This window comes from Triticum aestivum, chromosome 1A (assembly GCF_018294505.1).
Source record: "Triticum aestivum cultivar Chinese Spring chromosome 1A, IWGSC CS RefSeq v2.1, whole genome shotgun sequence".
Classification (NCBI taxonomy): domain Eukaryota; kingdom Viridiplantae; phylum Streptophyta; class Magnoliopsida; order Poales; family Poaceae; genus Triticum; species Triticum aestivum.
Window position 1 is genome coordinate 595,200,416 of NC_057794.1, and position 11,898 is coordinate 595,212,313.

Here is an 11,898-nt window from a genome sequence, read left to right on the forward strand (position 1 = left end):
TTTTTTGATACACTTGGTAAAAGTTGGCAAAGTTTGACTTCCCCAAAAATCTATAGGCACTATATTATGGAACGGAGGGAGTAGGAGGTAAAAAAATACTATAGAATTCACTTACTTTATTTCTTTTTGGCATGGCTGACCCGCGTGGTACAAACAATCAAGGGCTTGAGCGAGTTCTTCTTGCAAACCAAGGCAAAAGTGTGCTTTTTACACCATCTCATCTCATCAATCAAAGAAAAAACGGGGGAACCTGATCGGAACACGTCCGTGTCCGTACGTACATACGTCGGTCTTTTTCCTAGTATATATATATAATAACAGAGCATCATTACAAAGGTAAACTCGATCGAAATCTGAAAAAGAGGCATGGCGGCGGCGGCACTAAGGCTCGGTGGTCGCACGCTACTCCGGCGAACTCAGCAGTTGTCGGATCAGCGGAGGCGGCTCTTCTTCTCCAACACAAAGGTTTCTTATTCTTGATCTTATTATCCATAATACGTACATGTTGCATCTGGATCGATCTTGTGCTCGCTGTATCTGTCGATCGTGGAGATTACCTGAATTGCATTGGCGTTTGTTGGTGGCGCGCAGTTGCATGCCGCCACCCCGGAGGAGAAGAAGCTCCTGGCGTTTCGGCAGGCGGAGATCGACGGGAAGCAGGAGGAGCTCTACGACATGGTCTTCGGCTTGGTGAGCAAGTACGATCTCCATCTAAGAGACGGCCGGCGGTACAGGCTGTTGCTGGAGCGGCTCTCCGTCAACGTCGAACCCAGACCCAACGACCTCTATTGGTAACATACATATACATATATAAGTAAAGTTACACTAGTAAAACAGCGATAAGTAATATGAATCTGAATAAGTATAACATTATTGATATTTTGCTTTGATGGCCGAAACCATTAGGCGGCAGCGGCGAAGGATGGAGCTGGCCAAGCGTTTCGTACTGTTTGTGGGGGCGCACACCCTTTGTTTTTCGGCCGTGCAAGGTGTGTATCAAGTGAGCAAGGAGGTACGCGTGAAACGAAGGAACTGGGTCGACGATTGGGACGAGTGGTGGCATGGGAACAAGACTTTGTCTCACCACTTGAACGACTGGTGGAACGGCCGCTAGCCACCTCAAACTCCATCCATCTGGATCGATCCATGCATGTACCACCCACTATACTACTACCTAGTTACAGCAATTCCTTTTCATCTTGCTCAACCACTTATGTACTATTAGCTAGCTGCCGCTGGTGTCTTTTTAGTTCTATATTTGTTGTACTGAACCAGTCGTAAGAGAGGGAGTTTTTAGTTCCATCTACCTAGTTTTTTTCTGCGTTGGAGCAATTCAGGTGTACTACACCCGAGAGTAGAAAACATTTTGTTATTTTTTGGTGAAACTTTGCAAATACCTAAAACATTTGTTCATGTTTGATGTCACAAAATATATAGTCAAAATTTGCGTGCAGTCAAATTGAGCTGATCAATTAGGGCTGTCATGTTTGTGGTCACAGGTGCTTGGAATGTACTCCCTCCGTTCCTAAATATTTGTCTTTCTAGAGATTTCAACAAGTGACTATATAAGAAGCAAAATGAGTGATTCTACACTTTAAAATATGTCTATATACATCCGTATGTGATAGTCCATTTGAAATCTCTAAAAAGACAAATATTTAGAAACGGAGGAAGTATATGTGGTCGGCAGTTAAGTAAGGGCCGTGCCCCCCTAAACTAATCATGTACTAGCTGATTAGGGGCACACTCAGCCTGATGAGCCATGCAAAGCTCCTCCTCGTACCGTTTTATACTGGAAAAAAAACTTTCCAGATTGCTTCTTCTCCTGCCATGGGGTCAGCTCCATCCAAGTTGGCAAATCCTCCGAACAAAACATAAGCAAATTTATGCTCTGACCATAGGAGCAACAAAAAAGCATGGCAATGGCGGCAGAAGGAACCACTAATAAGCACGCCAGCAAAAAACACATCTACGCTGAGTGAATGGCACAGAACCACCAAAACTGTGACATCACATGTAAAAACACGTTTTTTTTGTTGTTCTGCAATTTGCACCGCGCGTAAACATAAATCATATTGATTGGTTGCTTAGCCCGTTTTGACGCTGAAACTGGTAGGGCTGGCCTACTTTCACGCGCTGACATGGCGATTCGCAAATAGTGCATAATAAAAGGGTTAAATTTTAAGATAGCTGAGAGGATGAGGTTTCTTGATATGAACATGGTCATGGATGATTACAAGTTTGCACTCCATGAAAATGTTAGTTGGAAGGAGATGTTAAGTCGAACAAAATATCTTGTTGACATTCATACTTATTTCAAGAAGTTCCGAAATGTGAAAACTAGACATGTGCATTTCATAAAATCTTTGTGTTGCTTCTTGTTGTTGGCCTATTTTGTTTTGTGTGATGACCAACTAGAGTCGAGGACGACTCCATTTTCAAGAGGGGGAGGATGTGAGGACATGTCAACCATTGATACACCCCCCCCCCCCCCCCGATATCAAAAGAGAAATCATAATGATTCGTGTTAAACAAATACATGACCAGATGAATGCTAACTTAAGTTTATCTTGTAACTTTGATGACACAACTATACTTTCACCCCCCTTGTTTTTTGTTGAATTTAGGTATCACATGAAAGAAATCCAACAACCTATGAGATATTGAAGAAAACGAGTTGAAGAAACAAAGTTGAAGAAAACAAGTTTCAAGTGAAGATGTTGCTGTCGGTTTTTACCTCTAATCTTTTGATGTGTCACACCCATTTGAAGAAGAGATGGGGCCATAGGGGTACATCAAAAGAAGATGCATCAAATTTACTTTCCAACCCAAAATAATGGTGCATCATTTGGAGTTGTTGGTCAAAAATTATAGGCATTCTCGTGGAAGGTGTTTAGGTTATTAAGGCTTCACGAATTTCCGAGTAGCTCTCAACAACTCCGAAAGTGGACTGTTTTTTCCCACGAGGAAGCCGTGCAAAGCTAGTTACTTCTTGAACTTTTTCACACACGTAGCTAAGGGGCCTGTCCCTGCTATAAAACCACATCTCCCCCATCCTTTTAGAAACCTTTTGTCAATCCATTCAGCTACAAGCTTATGCAACAAGACTGCTAGAGATTCGAGATATCCTTACTACCTTTGCTCTTGTGAGTTCATCAGGGTTCGCGAGAAGGATCCTCTCGTTCCCCCTAATTCATTCTCCATGGTTTCGGCTGTTTTATGTGGGTTAATCCCGGTTTGTGGTTATGCAATTGTTCGGACAGCGGATTCGAGTTCTTATAGCTCCGGTCAGCAATTCCCAACGTGCGGTTGCATCCAACCTTGGTAAGTATAAAGCTAGTTATGCCAGCTGCTTGTAGCTAGTTATCCCTTCCAATTTGATCCTACAACATGAAGATCGGGCCACCCTCGGGCATGAACTCGTTCAATGGTTTTGCACCTATATATCATCTGGGTTATAGCCTTCATTGACACCATAGGATCTGTTATCCAAGTTTATCTTGCTATCATTCCTTTAAATTGTGTGTTTTCATGATATATTTTCTGTCCTAGAAGTCCAAGGCCCCATAAAAAAATCCCAGCCTTGTTGGTGCTGAGATCTTATTGTTGCATATCTTCCATGTTCTTCATCTTTTAGATCTGCACCAAGTTCATCTTTGTAGTCACTTTCAGATTTGGTTGTTGTGCTTTGGAAAAAGAGAGAAAAAAGTGGCAAAAAGAAGAGAAAGAAAAGAAGAGGCAAAAAAAGTCAAGAGAGAAAACAAGTGTTGTCTAAGATCCAAAAGTTTCAGCTTGGTATAAAATTTTCAGAATCTTGTGTGTTGTGTGTTTTTCAATCTTGGTGCAAAGTTCCAGCAGATCTATCCACATATTTTCTTGGCTTGCATCAACTTGATTTCAGCACAAGACCCCCTTTGTTTACCCCGCCGAGATCCACCAAAAACTGAAGCCGGTTCTTTGATCCCTGTCTGTCAATCGCTTTAACACATTCGAGGAAATCGCGATATAATGTGAACTCATAAGAACTTTAGTAAGAGGTGGGGTCGTGCAATACCATATATTTGCTTCTTTACTACTAGTGTAACTAACATGGCAGGATCTACATCAAGTGTGCATCGAAAGAATCATGGAGAAGAAAATTGTTTGGCCACCCGCGCTGATGTGCAGCAGCTATGTGTTGTTGTTGTTCAAGACTTTGAGAGGATGCTTGATGAGCATCTTCTCGTTGGTGTAAATGGGGTTTGACATCGACAATACCCTGTTGCTCATGAAGTACATCAAGGACGACATGCTCGAGTGCATGATGCTGCTGCTCATGGGCGTGTCACTGCTGCTCATGAAGTACATCAAGGACAACATGCTCGAGTGCATGATTCTGCTGCTCATGGGCATGTCACTGCTGCTCATGAGGTGTAGTGAGGATGACATGCATGCTTGAGTTCATGATGCTGCTGCTCGTGGGTGTGTCGCTGCTAGCTGCTCATGACGTGTAGCAAGGAAGACATGCTCGAGGGCATGATGGTGCAGCTCATGGAAGTGTTGATGCTGCTCCTAAAGTGCATCAAGGATGGCATGCTCGAGGGCATGTTGCCGCAACCCCTACGCATGCCATTGCTGCTCATGAATCACAACAAGTGCGTCATGGTCAAGGGCAAAATTGTGGCACTTGTCGGCACAACAAAGACCCAACACAAAGCATGACCGTGGTTGATGGACCGACTTCAGTGATTCAAAGCCTATGTTCACATGAGAAGCTCATTAATGTTGTCATCTCGACCACCACTATTGTCCCAATATCCATGAAAGATGTGCTACAAATTCCATGTGAGGAAGAGTGCCCATAGCCCAAAATCCCACAACTTGAGAGCGGTAAGAAGAGCAAGCTGGGTGACTCCACCAAAAGTGAGGAAGAGTGTCCTATTCCAAAAATGCCCCAACTTGAGAGTGATAAGAAGAGCAAGCTGGGTGACTCCACCAAAAGTGAGGAAGAGTGTTCAACTCCAAAAATCCCACAACTTGAGAGTGAAAAGAATGGTGAGGGCGAGTGAGTCCACAAAACATGAGGATCAAATTATTCAACATGAGATTAGAGAAATGAAATATCTCCACCCAAATATACCACACAGTCAGCAAGAGAGGATTAGTGAGTTGTGTGAGGCCACCAAATGTGAGGGTCAGGTATTCCGCCACAAGATTAGAGAGATGAGTGAACCACAACATAATATACCACATCATCCAAGAGAGAGGATTAGTGAGTTATGTGAATCCACCAAATGTGAGCTTGAGTTGTTTCCCCACAATATCAAAGAGATGAGTGATTCACCAAGTCAAAGGGCAGAAGATTATTATGTTACTAATGATTCACAAAACTCTCTTTCTTTGCAATATGTGCAGATGCAAAAATCATGCGTAGATGCCCTTCTACAACGATGGGAGGATGATATTCAAGAATAATTGTTGTGCACGTGAAACACCTACACAAGGTGCATGTTCGCAGGTTGATTTTCACCAAGGAATGAAGTACTCGATGAGGTAAAAGAAGAGATCATCCATTTTAATGAACCCAGAGGTATGCACTTAAGAATTGTTGAAACATTGGCGTCACGAGATCAGAGAGAAATATTTTGGTACATCAACAATCCAACGATTCGCTCTCAAAGAGGCAATAAATGATCCATCAAAATTAAAAGTTCCACATCAACTTTTTATTTGCCAAGATATTTTGTATTGTCCTCATGTTATTATTTTGCTGACCTAAGGAAGTCGGGGATGAATTTTCTCCAAGAGAGGGAGGTTGATATGAACATGGTCATGGATGATTACAAAGTTTGCACTCCATGGAAATGTTAGTTGGAAGGAGCTGTTCAGTCGAACAAACTATCTTGTTGACATTCATAGTTATTTCTAGAAGTTCAGAAATGTCAAAACTATACTAGCATCATTTATAAAAATCTTTCCATCGCTTCTTGGTGCTGACCTATTTTGTTTTGTGTGACGACTAGCTAGAGTCGAGGACGGCTCCTTCTCAACAAGGGGGTGGGGGATTATGAGGACATGGAAACCATTGATACACCCATGAACATCAAAGGAGAAATCATAATGACTTGTGCCAAAACAAATACATGACCACGTGAATGCTAACTTAAGTTTATCTTGTAACTATGCTTTCATCCCCATTTTTTTGGTTGAATTTAGGTATGACATGGAAGAAATCCAACAACCTATGATCTCTTAAAGAAACAAAGTTGGAGAAAACAAGTTTCAACTGAATTTGCTGCTGTCAATTTGGTTGTAGTCGAAGGGCTGTTCACACGTGTGATACTTATCAGGGTCGAAAAAACGGAGCTAGAGCTCTACAAGTCTTGGCGAGCGGAGGTGACAAGCGGCCGGCCTCAGGCAATGGAGTCACACGTCGCCCAGGGTAGCGACGAAAAGTTGACTGCGTCTCAATGATCTCCACGGTAGCTGGCCCAGTTGGCGGGGTGGCTGGGACGAGCAGAGCGACGACAATCATCGAGGTGGAATGGGTGAAGCCAGAGTTGGCTTGGACAGTGTTCTGTTGACGATGGGTGGTGGCAGATGCCAGCGTGGGAGACATATCCTGACAGCGTGTGCATCAAACTCGCGGTCACATTTGTTGATACACATAGGTTGCGACTGCCAACTCCTTTTCTTTTTGCTAGATTTCTTGCACCAGCCCATATAGGCACGTTTCTATGAACAACTTCCAATCATTTTGTTTTCATTCCTGGTTTTGTCCAGTTTTCCATTTTTCATTTGTTTTTTTGTCTGTTTTTCGTTTTCCTTTTTTGCAAGTGCATGAACTTTTCTCAAATTCTTGAACTTATCCCAGATTCACTATATTTTTTTAAATTTTGATAACTTTTTCGAATCCATGAACTTTTCTTTTATTCCCAAATTCTTCTTAAAATTTTGTGAAATTTTGCTAAATTATAATTGTTTTAGATTTTATGAACTTTTCTTAAATTTGAAGTTTTTCTCATTTTCACGAACATTTTCAAAATTTATAAACTTTTTTTAGTTCATGAAAAAAATCTTGTGAACTCTTGTCAAGTTCACGAATTTTCCAAAGTCAACTATCAACATACATGGTCAATGGCAGTGGTCTTAAAATTGTGGCCGAATGCTCTCATGGGCCGTGTGCCATATAACACGCACGTGAGCCCCAACGCCAATTAGGAGCTCTGAGGGGCAAATCCTATTTGGCGCTGCAAGCGCCGGTTAACGTGCATTTTCGTTAACGGGCGCCTGCAGCGCACGCCACCTACCGTGACCTGGGCCGGCCCATTTAGTTGTGTTCTCATTTTGATAAATCGCAAAAAAAAAAACAGTGAACTAGCCAGGATTCGATCCGGCGACCTGATGGTTGCGAAACACGGCCATAACCACCGAGCCACCTCCTTCGCACGTGAATAATTACCTTCCTACTCCTGCCGTTTGGAATTACCCGTTCAAGAAATGAATGTATCGATGTATTTTAGTTATAGATACATCCATTATTATTTATTTTTGTGACAAGTAATTCCAAATGGAGGGAGTATAAGTTAATTTACTTCTATGTTTTTTGAACAATTTTGTTTGGTTTTTTCTTTTTACATTTTTTTATTTTTTTCTTTATTCTTACATTTTTTATAAATGAGAAATGCGCGAACTTTTATCATTTTCGCTATTCTTTTGGTAAAATCTATGAACTATTTTTCAATTCGTGAACCTCTTCTGAATTTGATGAACTTCTATTTAAGTCAATTATCTATTTTTTCAAATTCGATGAATTTTTATCAAATTCAATGAACTTTTTTCTACATTGATGAACTATTATTAAGATTAATGAACTATTATCAAAATCAACGATTTTTTTTCAAAACTCGTGAACTTTCATGAAAATTGATGAACTTTTTTTCAAAATCAATGAACTTTTCCAAATGTATGAACTCTTTTTGAAAATCGATGAACTTTTTTCAATTTTCAGCGTGAGGCCAGTGCGTTGCTCTGTGGGATGCAAAATCTCTATTTCTCGCTTTAAGCGAGCACATAGGGACGCCTCGTGTCGGGGGAGCCCAGATGGGCGGGCCCAGCCGTGCGGGAGGCAAAGTTCTGTTTTTTTTGTTTATGTTCTCGTTTTTTCCTTTATTTTTGTACTTTTACTTATGTTTTCAATATTCTACATATATATAAAATACCTTTTAAAAATATTTAATAAGTATTAAAATATATTGAACGAATATTTGAAAAATGTTGAAAAATTATTTAAAACATGTTGACTTAGTATAAAAAATTGTTGAACGAGTATTTAAAAAATCTTGAATAAGTATGAATTTTTTTGAAAAAGCATTCGAGAAATGTCCAATAATTATAAAAAATGTAGAATAAGTATTTAAAAAATGTTGAATAAGTATTAAAATGTATTTGAAGAATGTTGAATGAGCGTTCGGACAATGTTGAACGTGTATAAAAAATATTGATCACATATGAACAAAATGTTTTTGACATATACGAAAATATAGTGAAAACAAAGACAAACATGAGGAAAAACAAAAAGGAAAAGGAAAAATTTAGAAAATGAAAAAAAAAACTAAATTAAAGAAAAAAACTTGGAGAAAGAAAAAAACAAAAAGCAAAAGGAAAAACAGAGAAGAAATTAAAAACTAAAAAAAAAGAGGAGAAAAGAGAAAAATCCAGGTGTTTTCCCTCAAGTAGTTCGCCTATTCCTTTCTAACGTGAACGCAACTGTGGTGTAGTAGCTAGTAGCAGTAGTCCCGACCTAGGAACCCGGATTCGGTCCCTGGAGGCGGGAGGAGGGTCGCCGGACTCCGCGCGGCGCGTGTATAACAGTAATTTAGACGGGCGAGGCTTGCCTGCTCCGCGAAAATGCTCCCATCCGTGCTCCGTGGTACGTGGCGCTCATCCAACGATCGCACGCTACTGCCCTTTTTTTTGATTAAAAACCCCCAGCAATTAAACAAAACCGGTCAGCCGCGTCTCTTAATTAAACCGTCCGCTCTAAGACTTTTTCCCGCCATCGTAATTAACACAACAGAATGGAGATTTGGAGGGAAATAAATCACTCTTGCGCGCCAAAACATTGGTGGTGAACTTTTCCCGTACACAGTTACTCCAAACAGACCACATCATACACCTCCATCAAATCTATCTACAAATATAGATCCAACAGAGGGATACGAGGAACTTGATGGCATCTTCACCAATTCTTGCCGGGACCAATGAGGAATCAGATCCCCCAAATGTAAGCTATGTCTTCCATTGTGTTCTTCCCTCTCTCTGATCCAATGTCTTCTCCCAGTCCTGCAATTTACGGATCTATGGCTTTCAGGTTTTTGTGATTGTTGTCACTGGTAGGGCATAACAAAATAAACCTATACAACAGAAGCGAATATTTCGTACTCCCTGTGCGTAATATCCAGTTAACAATATGTCTTGCACAGATTACACAATACAAAGTTGTATTACTGATGGGTACATATAAATGAAAACTGACAGTGATGCTGGACATATAAGAGAAATGTAATGGCTCAAGGGGAAAAGACATATAAGAGAAATGTAATGGCTCAAGGGGCAAAGACATACCTCTGATTAGTTGGGAATGCCTACTCCTTTTCATTCCACCGTGAAATCAAAATAAATAGACATAGCAAGGTTATTTGTTGATTTACATCACGGATAGGTTTCTTCTCCTTTTCCTTGTATTTGAACCAATTGCTAAAGTGACTACTAATTTAAACAGGGATTCGAAGAAACTACAGCTAGCAATGCAACAGAGCAAATTGAAAAAGGGGTGCCAAAGCTTGGCATGCAGTTTTTATCTGAAGAAGAAGCTTATTCCTTCTATAACAAGTATGCTTATTCCATGGGTTTTAGCATCCGAAGAGGCAATCAACATAAAGTAAAAAATTCTAGTACAATACAACAACGGACATTCACATGTTCTCGTCAAGGTATGGACTAGTTCTAACTTGTTCTGGTCATATGCATTTTTAGATGGGACTAAGAAAATTACTTGAACTAATAGGAGTTCGTGCGGAAGATAAAAGAGAGGAGAAATTCAGTTATAGTAGGCCTGAGACACGATGTGGTTGTGATGCACGTATGAAGATAAGTCTTAATAATGGGATTTATTATGTATACGAATTTAAGGAAGCCCACAACCATAGTCTTGCTACTGGAAATATGTCGCAATACTTAAGATCACACAGGAAAGTAACTGAAGCTCAACTAGCCAATGCTGAGGCCGCAAAGTCAGTGGGCATTTCAAATAAAGCAACTATTGATCTAATGACGAAAGAGGCATGTGGACCTGAAAACCTTGGCTTTATAAGCACAGACATGAAAAATCGTTTGTACTCAAAGAGAACACTAAAAGCAAAGGTGGGTGACACTGGTGGAGTGTTAGAATATATGGAGAAGAAGGTTTCAGAAGATGTCAAGTTTTTTTATTCAATTCAAGTTGATGAGGATGATTTGATAACTAATATATTTTGGACGGACTCCAAAATGGTCTCAGACTATGCATTATTTGGTGATGTCATATGTTTTGACACCACATACAGGAAACTAGACGATAGGCGTCCGTTTGGTTTAATTGTTGGTGTAAATAATCACAAGAAAACAATTGTGTTTGGTGCTGCACTTCTCTATGATGAACCAGCAGAAAGTTTTGCTTGGCTTTTTAGAACATTTTTAACAGTAATGTCTGGAAAGCATCCACATACAACTCTGACTGACGAAGATGCGGCAATGGCTAAGGCGATCCGTTCAGTCCTGCCTCACTCTCACCATAGACTTTGTGTGTGGCATATGAATCAAAATGCTATCAAACATCTTGGTGGAGTTTTACAGATTACAAGAAGTTCAATGCTGATTTTCAGCATTGTATCTATGATATTGAGGAGGAAGATGAATTTATAAGTGCATGGAATGAAATGCTTGACAAGTATGGACTCCGGGACAATGCATGGCTCCAAAGGTTATTTGAGAAAAGGGAGCATTGAGCCCTAGTATATGGCAGGAATACTTTCTCCGCACACATGAGCAGTACCCAAAGGAGTGAAAGCATGAACAATGAACTAAAACGTTACATTAGTTCTAAGTATGACATGCTTACTTTTTTTGAGCATTTCGAACGTCTAGTTGCAGATAAAAGATTTGAAGAGGTGAGATGTGACTTCAAAGCAACACAAAGTACTCCTAAGCTGAAGGCAGAAAGCTATATGTTAAGGCAAGCATCAACTACATATACTCCACCAATATTCAAGATGTTTCAGGAACAAGTGCTTCGGACCTTAAACTATGATACATTCCTTTGTGATGACAGTGACACCGAGGAGAAGGTTTACAAAGTAAAATTTCATGGTACAGAGCGTGATCATGTTGTTAAATTTTTTCCAAAAGAAGAAAAGGTCAATTACAGTTACAAGAAGTTTGAATTTGCTGGAATTCTTTGCTCTCATTCCTTGAAGGTACCTGACATTAATAATATCAAGCACATCCCTCAACAGTACATCTTGAAAAGATGGACAATTGATGCAAAAGTTTTGGATATAACAAGCAACTGCAACCTGCATGAAGACCGTAAAACAATACTAACAAAACGCTATAAAGAGTTGTGCAGAATGTTTATCCAAATAGCTTCTCGAGCCGCAGAGTCTGAAGAGTCATACTTGATGGCTGCTAATTATGCAGAGAAATTAGCAGAAGAGGTGGAGAAATGTCTAAAACATAGATCTGATCCAGATACAGGTAACTATGTTTGTTCACAAGGTATGTACATTCAGTTTTATGCTCTCATCAAGCTTAAATTTATATTTACTTTTATAGTTGGAGACTCAAACAATATCACGACTACAAGTTCAGAACAAAATG

The 11,898-nt window shown here is 40.1% G+C and overlaps 2 protein-coding genes across 2 annotated transcripts; both read left to right on the forward strand.

Moving 5' to 3' along the window:
- Nucleotides 1–269: 269 nt before the first annotated feature.
- LOC123183541 (uncharacterized) lies at nt 270–1,413 on the forward strand. Its single transcript, XM_044596277.1, has 3 exons — nt 270–465; nt 592–791; nt 907–1,413. Exons 1-3 carry the CDS (start codon nt 367–369, stop codon nt 1,112–1,114), a joined length of 507 nt encoding a protein of 168 aa, XP_044452212.1. The 5' UTR covers nt 270–366; the 3' UTR covers nt 1,115–1,413.
- A 2,821-nt stretch (nt 1,414–4,234) lies between these two features.
- On the forward strand, nt 4,235–10,944 carry LOC123060177 (protein FAR1-RELATED SEQUENCE 5). The gene is made up of 4 exons (XM_044482791.1): nt 4,235–4,410; nt 4,494–4,668; nt 9,764–9,974; nt 10,049–10,944. Exons 1-4 carry the CDS (start codon nt 4,235–4,237, stop codon nt 10,942–10,944), a joined length of 1,458 nt encoding a protein of 485 aa, XP_044338726.1.
- The last annotated feature ends 954 nt before the right edge of the window (nt 10,945–11,898 follow it).

Excerpts from the sequence above, each read along its gene's own strand:
- LOC123060177 (XM_044482791.1), top strand. The coding sequence starts at position 4,235 with ATGGGGTTTGACATCGACAATACCCTGTTGCTCATGAAGTACATCAAG. Across the intron at positions 4,411-4,493 it reads ATGTCACTGCTGCTCATGAG|CAAGGAAGACATGCTCGAGG; the intron begins GTGTAGTGAGGA and ends CATGACGTGTAG. Across the intron at positions 9,975-10,048 it reads ATTCACATGTTCTCGTCAAG|GAGTTCGTGCGGAAGATAAA; the intron begins GTATGGACTAGT and ends TTGAACTAATAG.
- LOC123183541 (XM_044596277.1), top strand. The coding sequence starts at position 367 with ATGGCGGCGGCGGCACTAAGGCTCGGTGGTCGCACGCTACTCCGGCGA. Across the intron at positions 466-591 it reads TCTTCTTCTCCAACACAAAG|TTGCATGCCGCCACCCCGGA; the intron begins GTTTCTTATTCT and ends GGTGGCGCGCAG. Across the intron at positions 792-906 it reads AGACCCAACGACCTCTATTG|GCGGCAGCGGCGAAGGATGG; the intron begins GTAACATACATA and ends CGAAACCATTAG.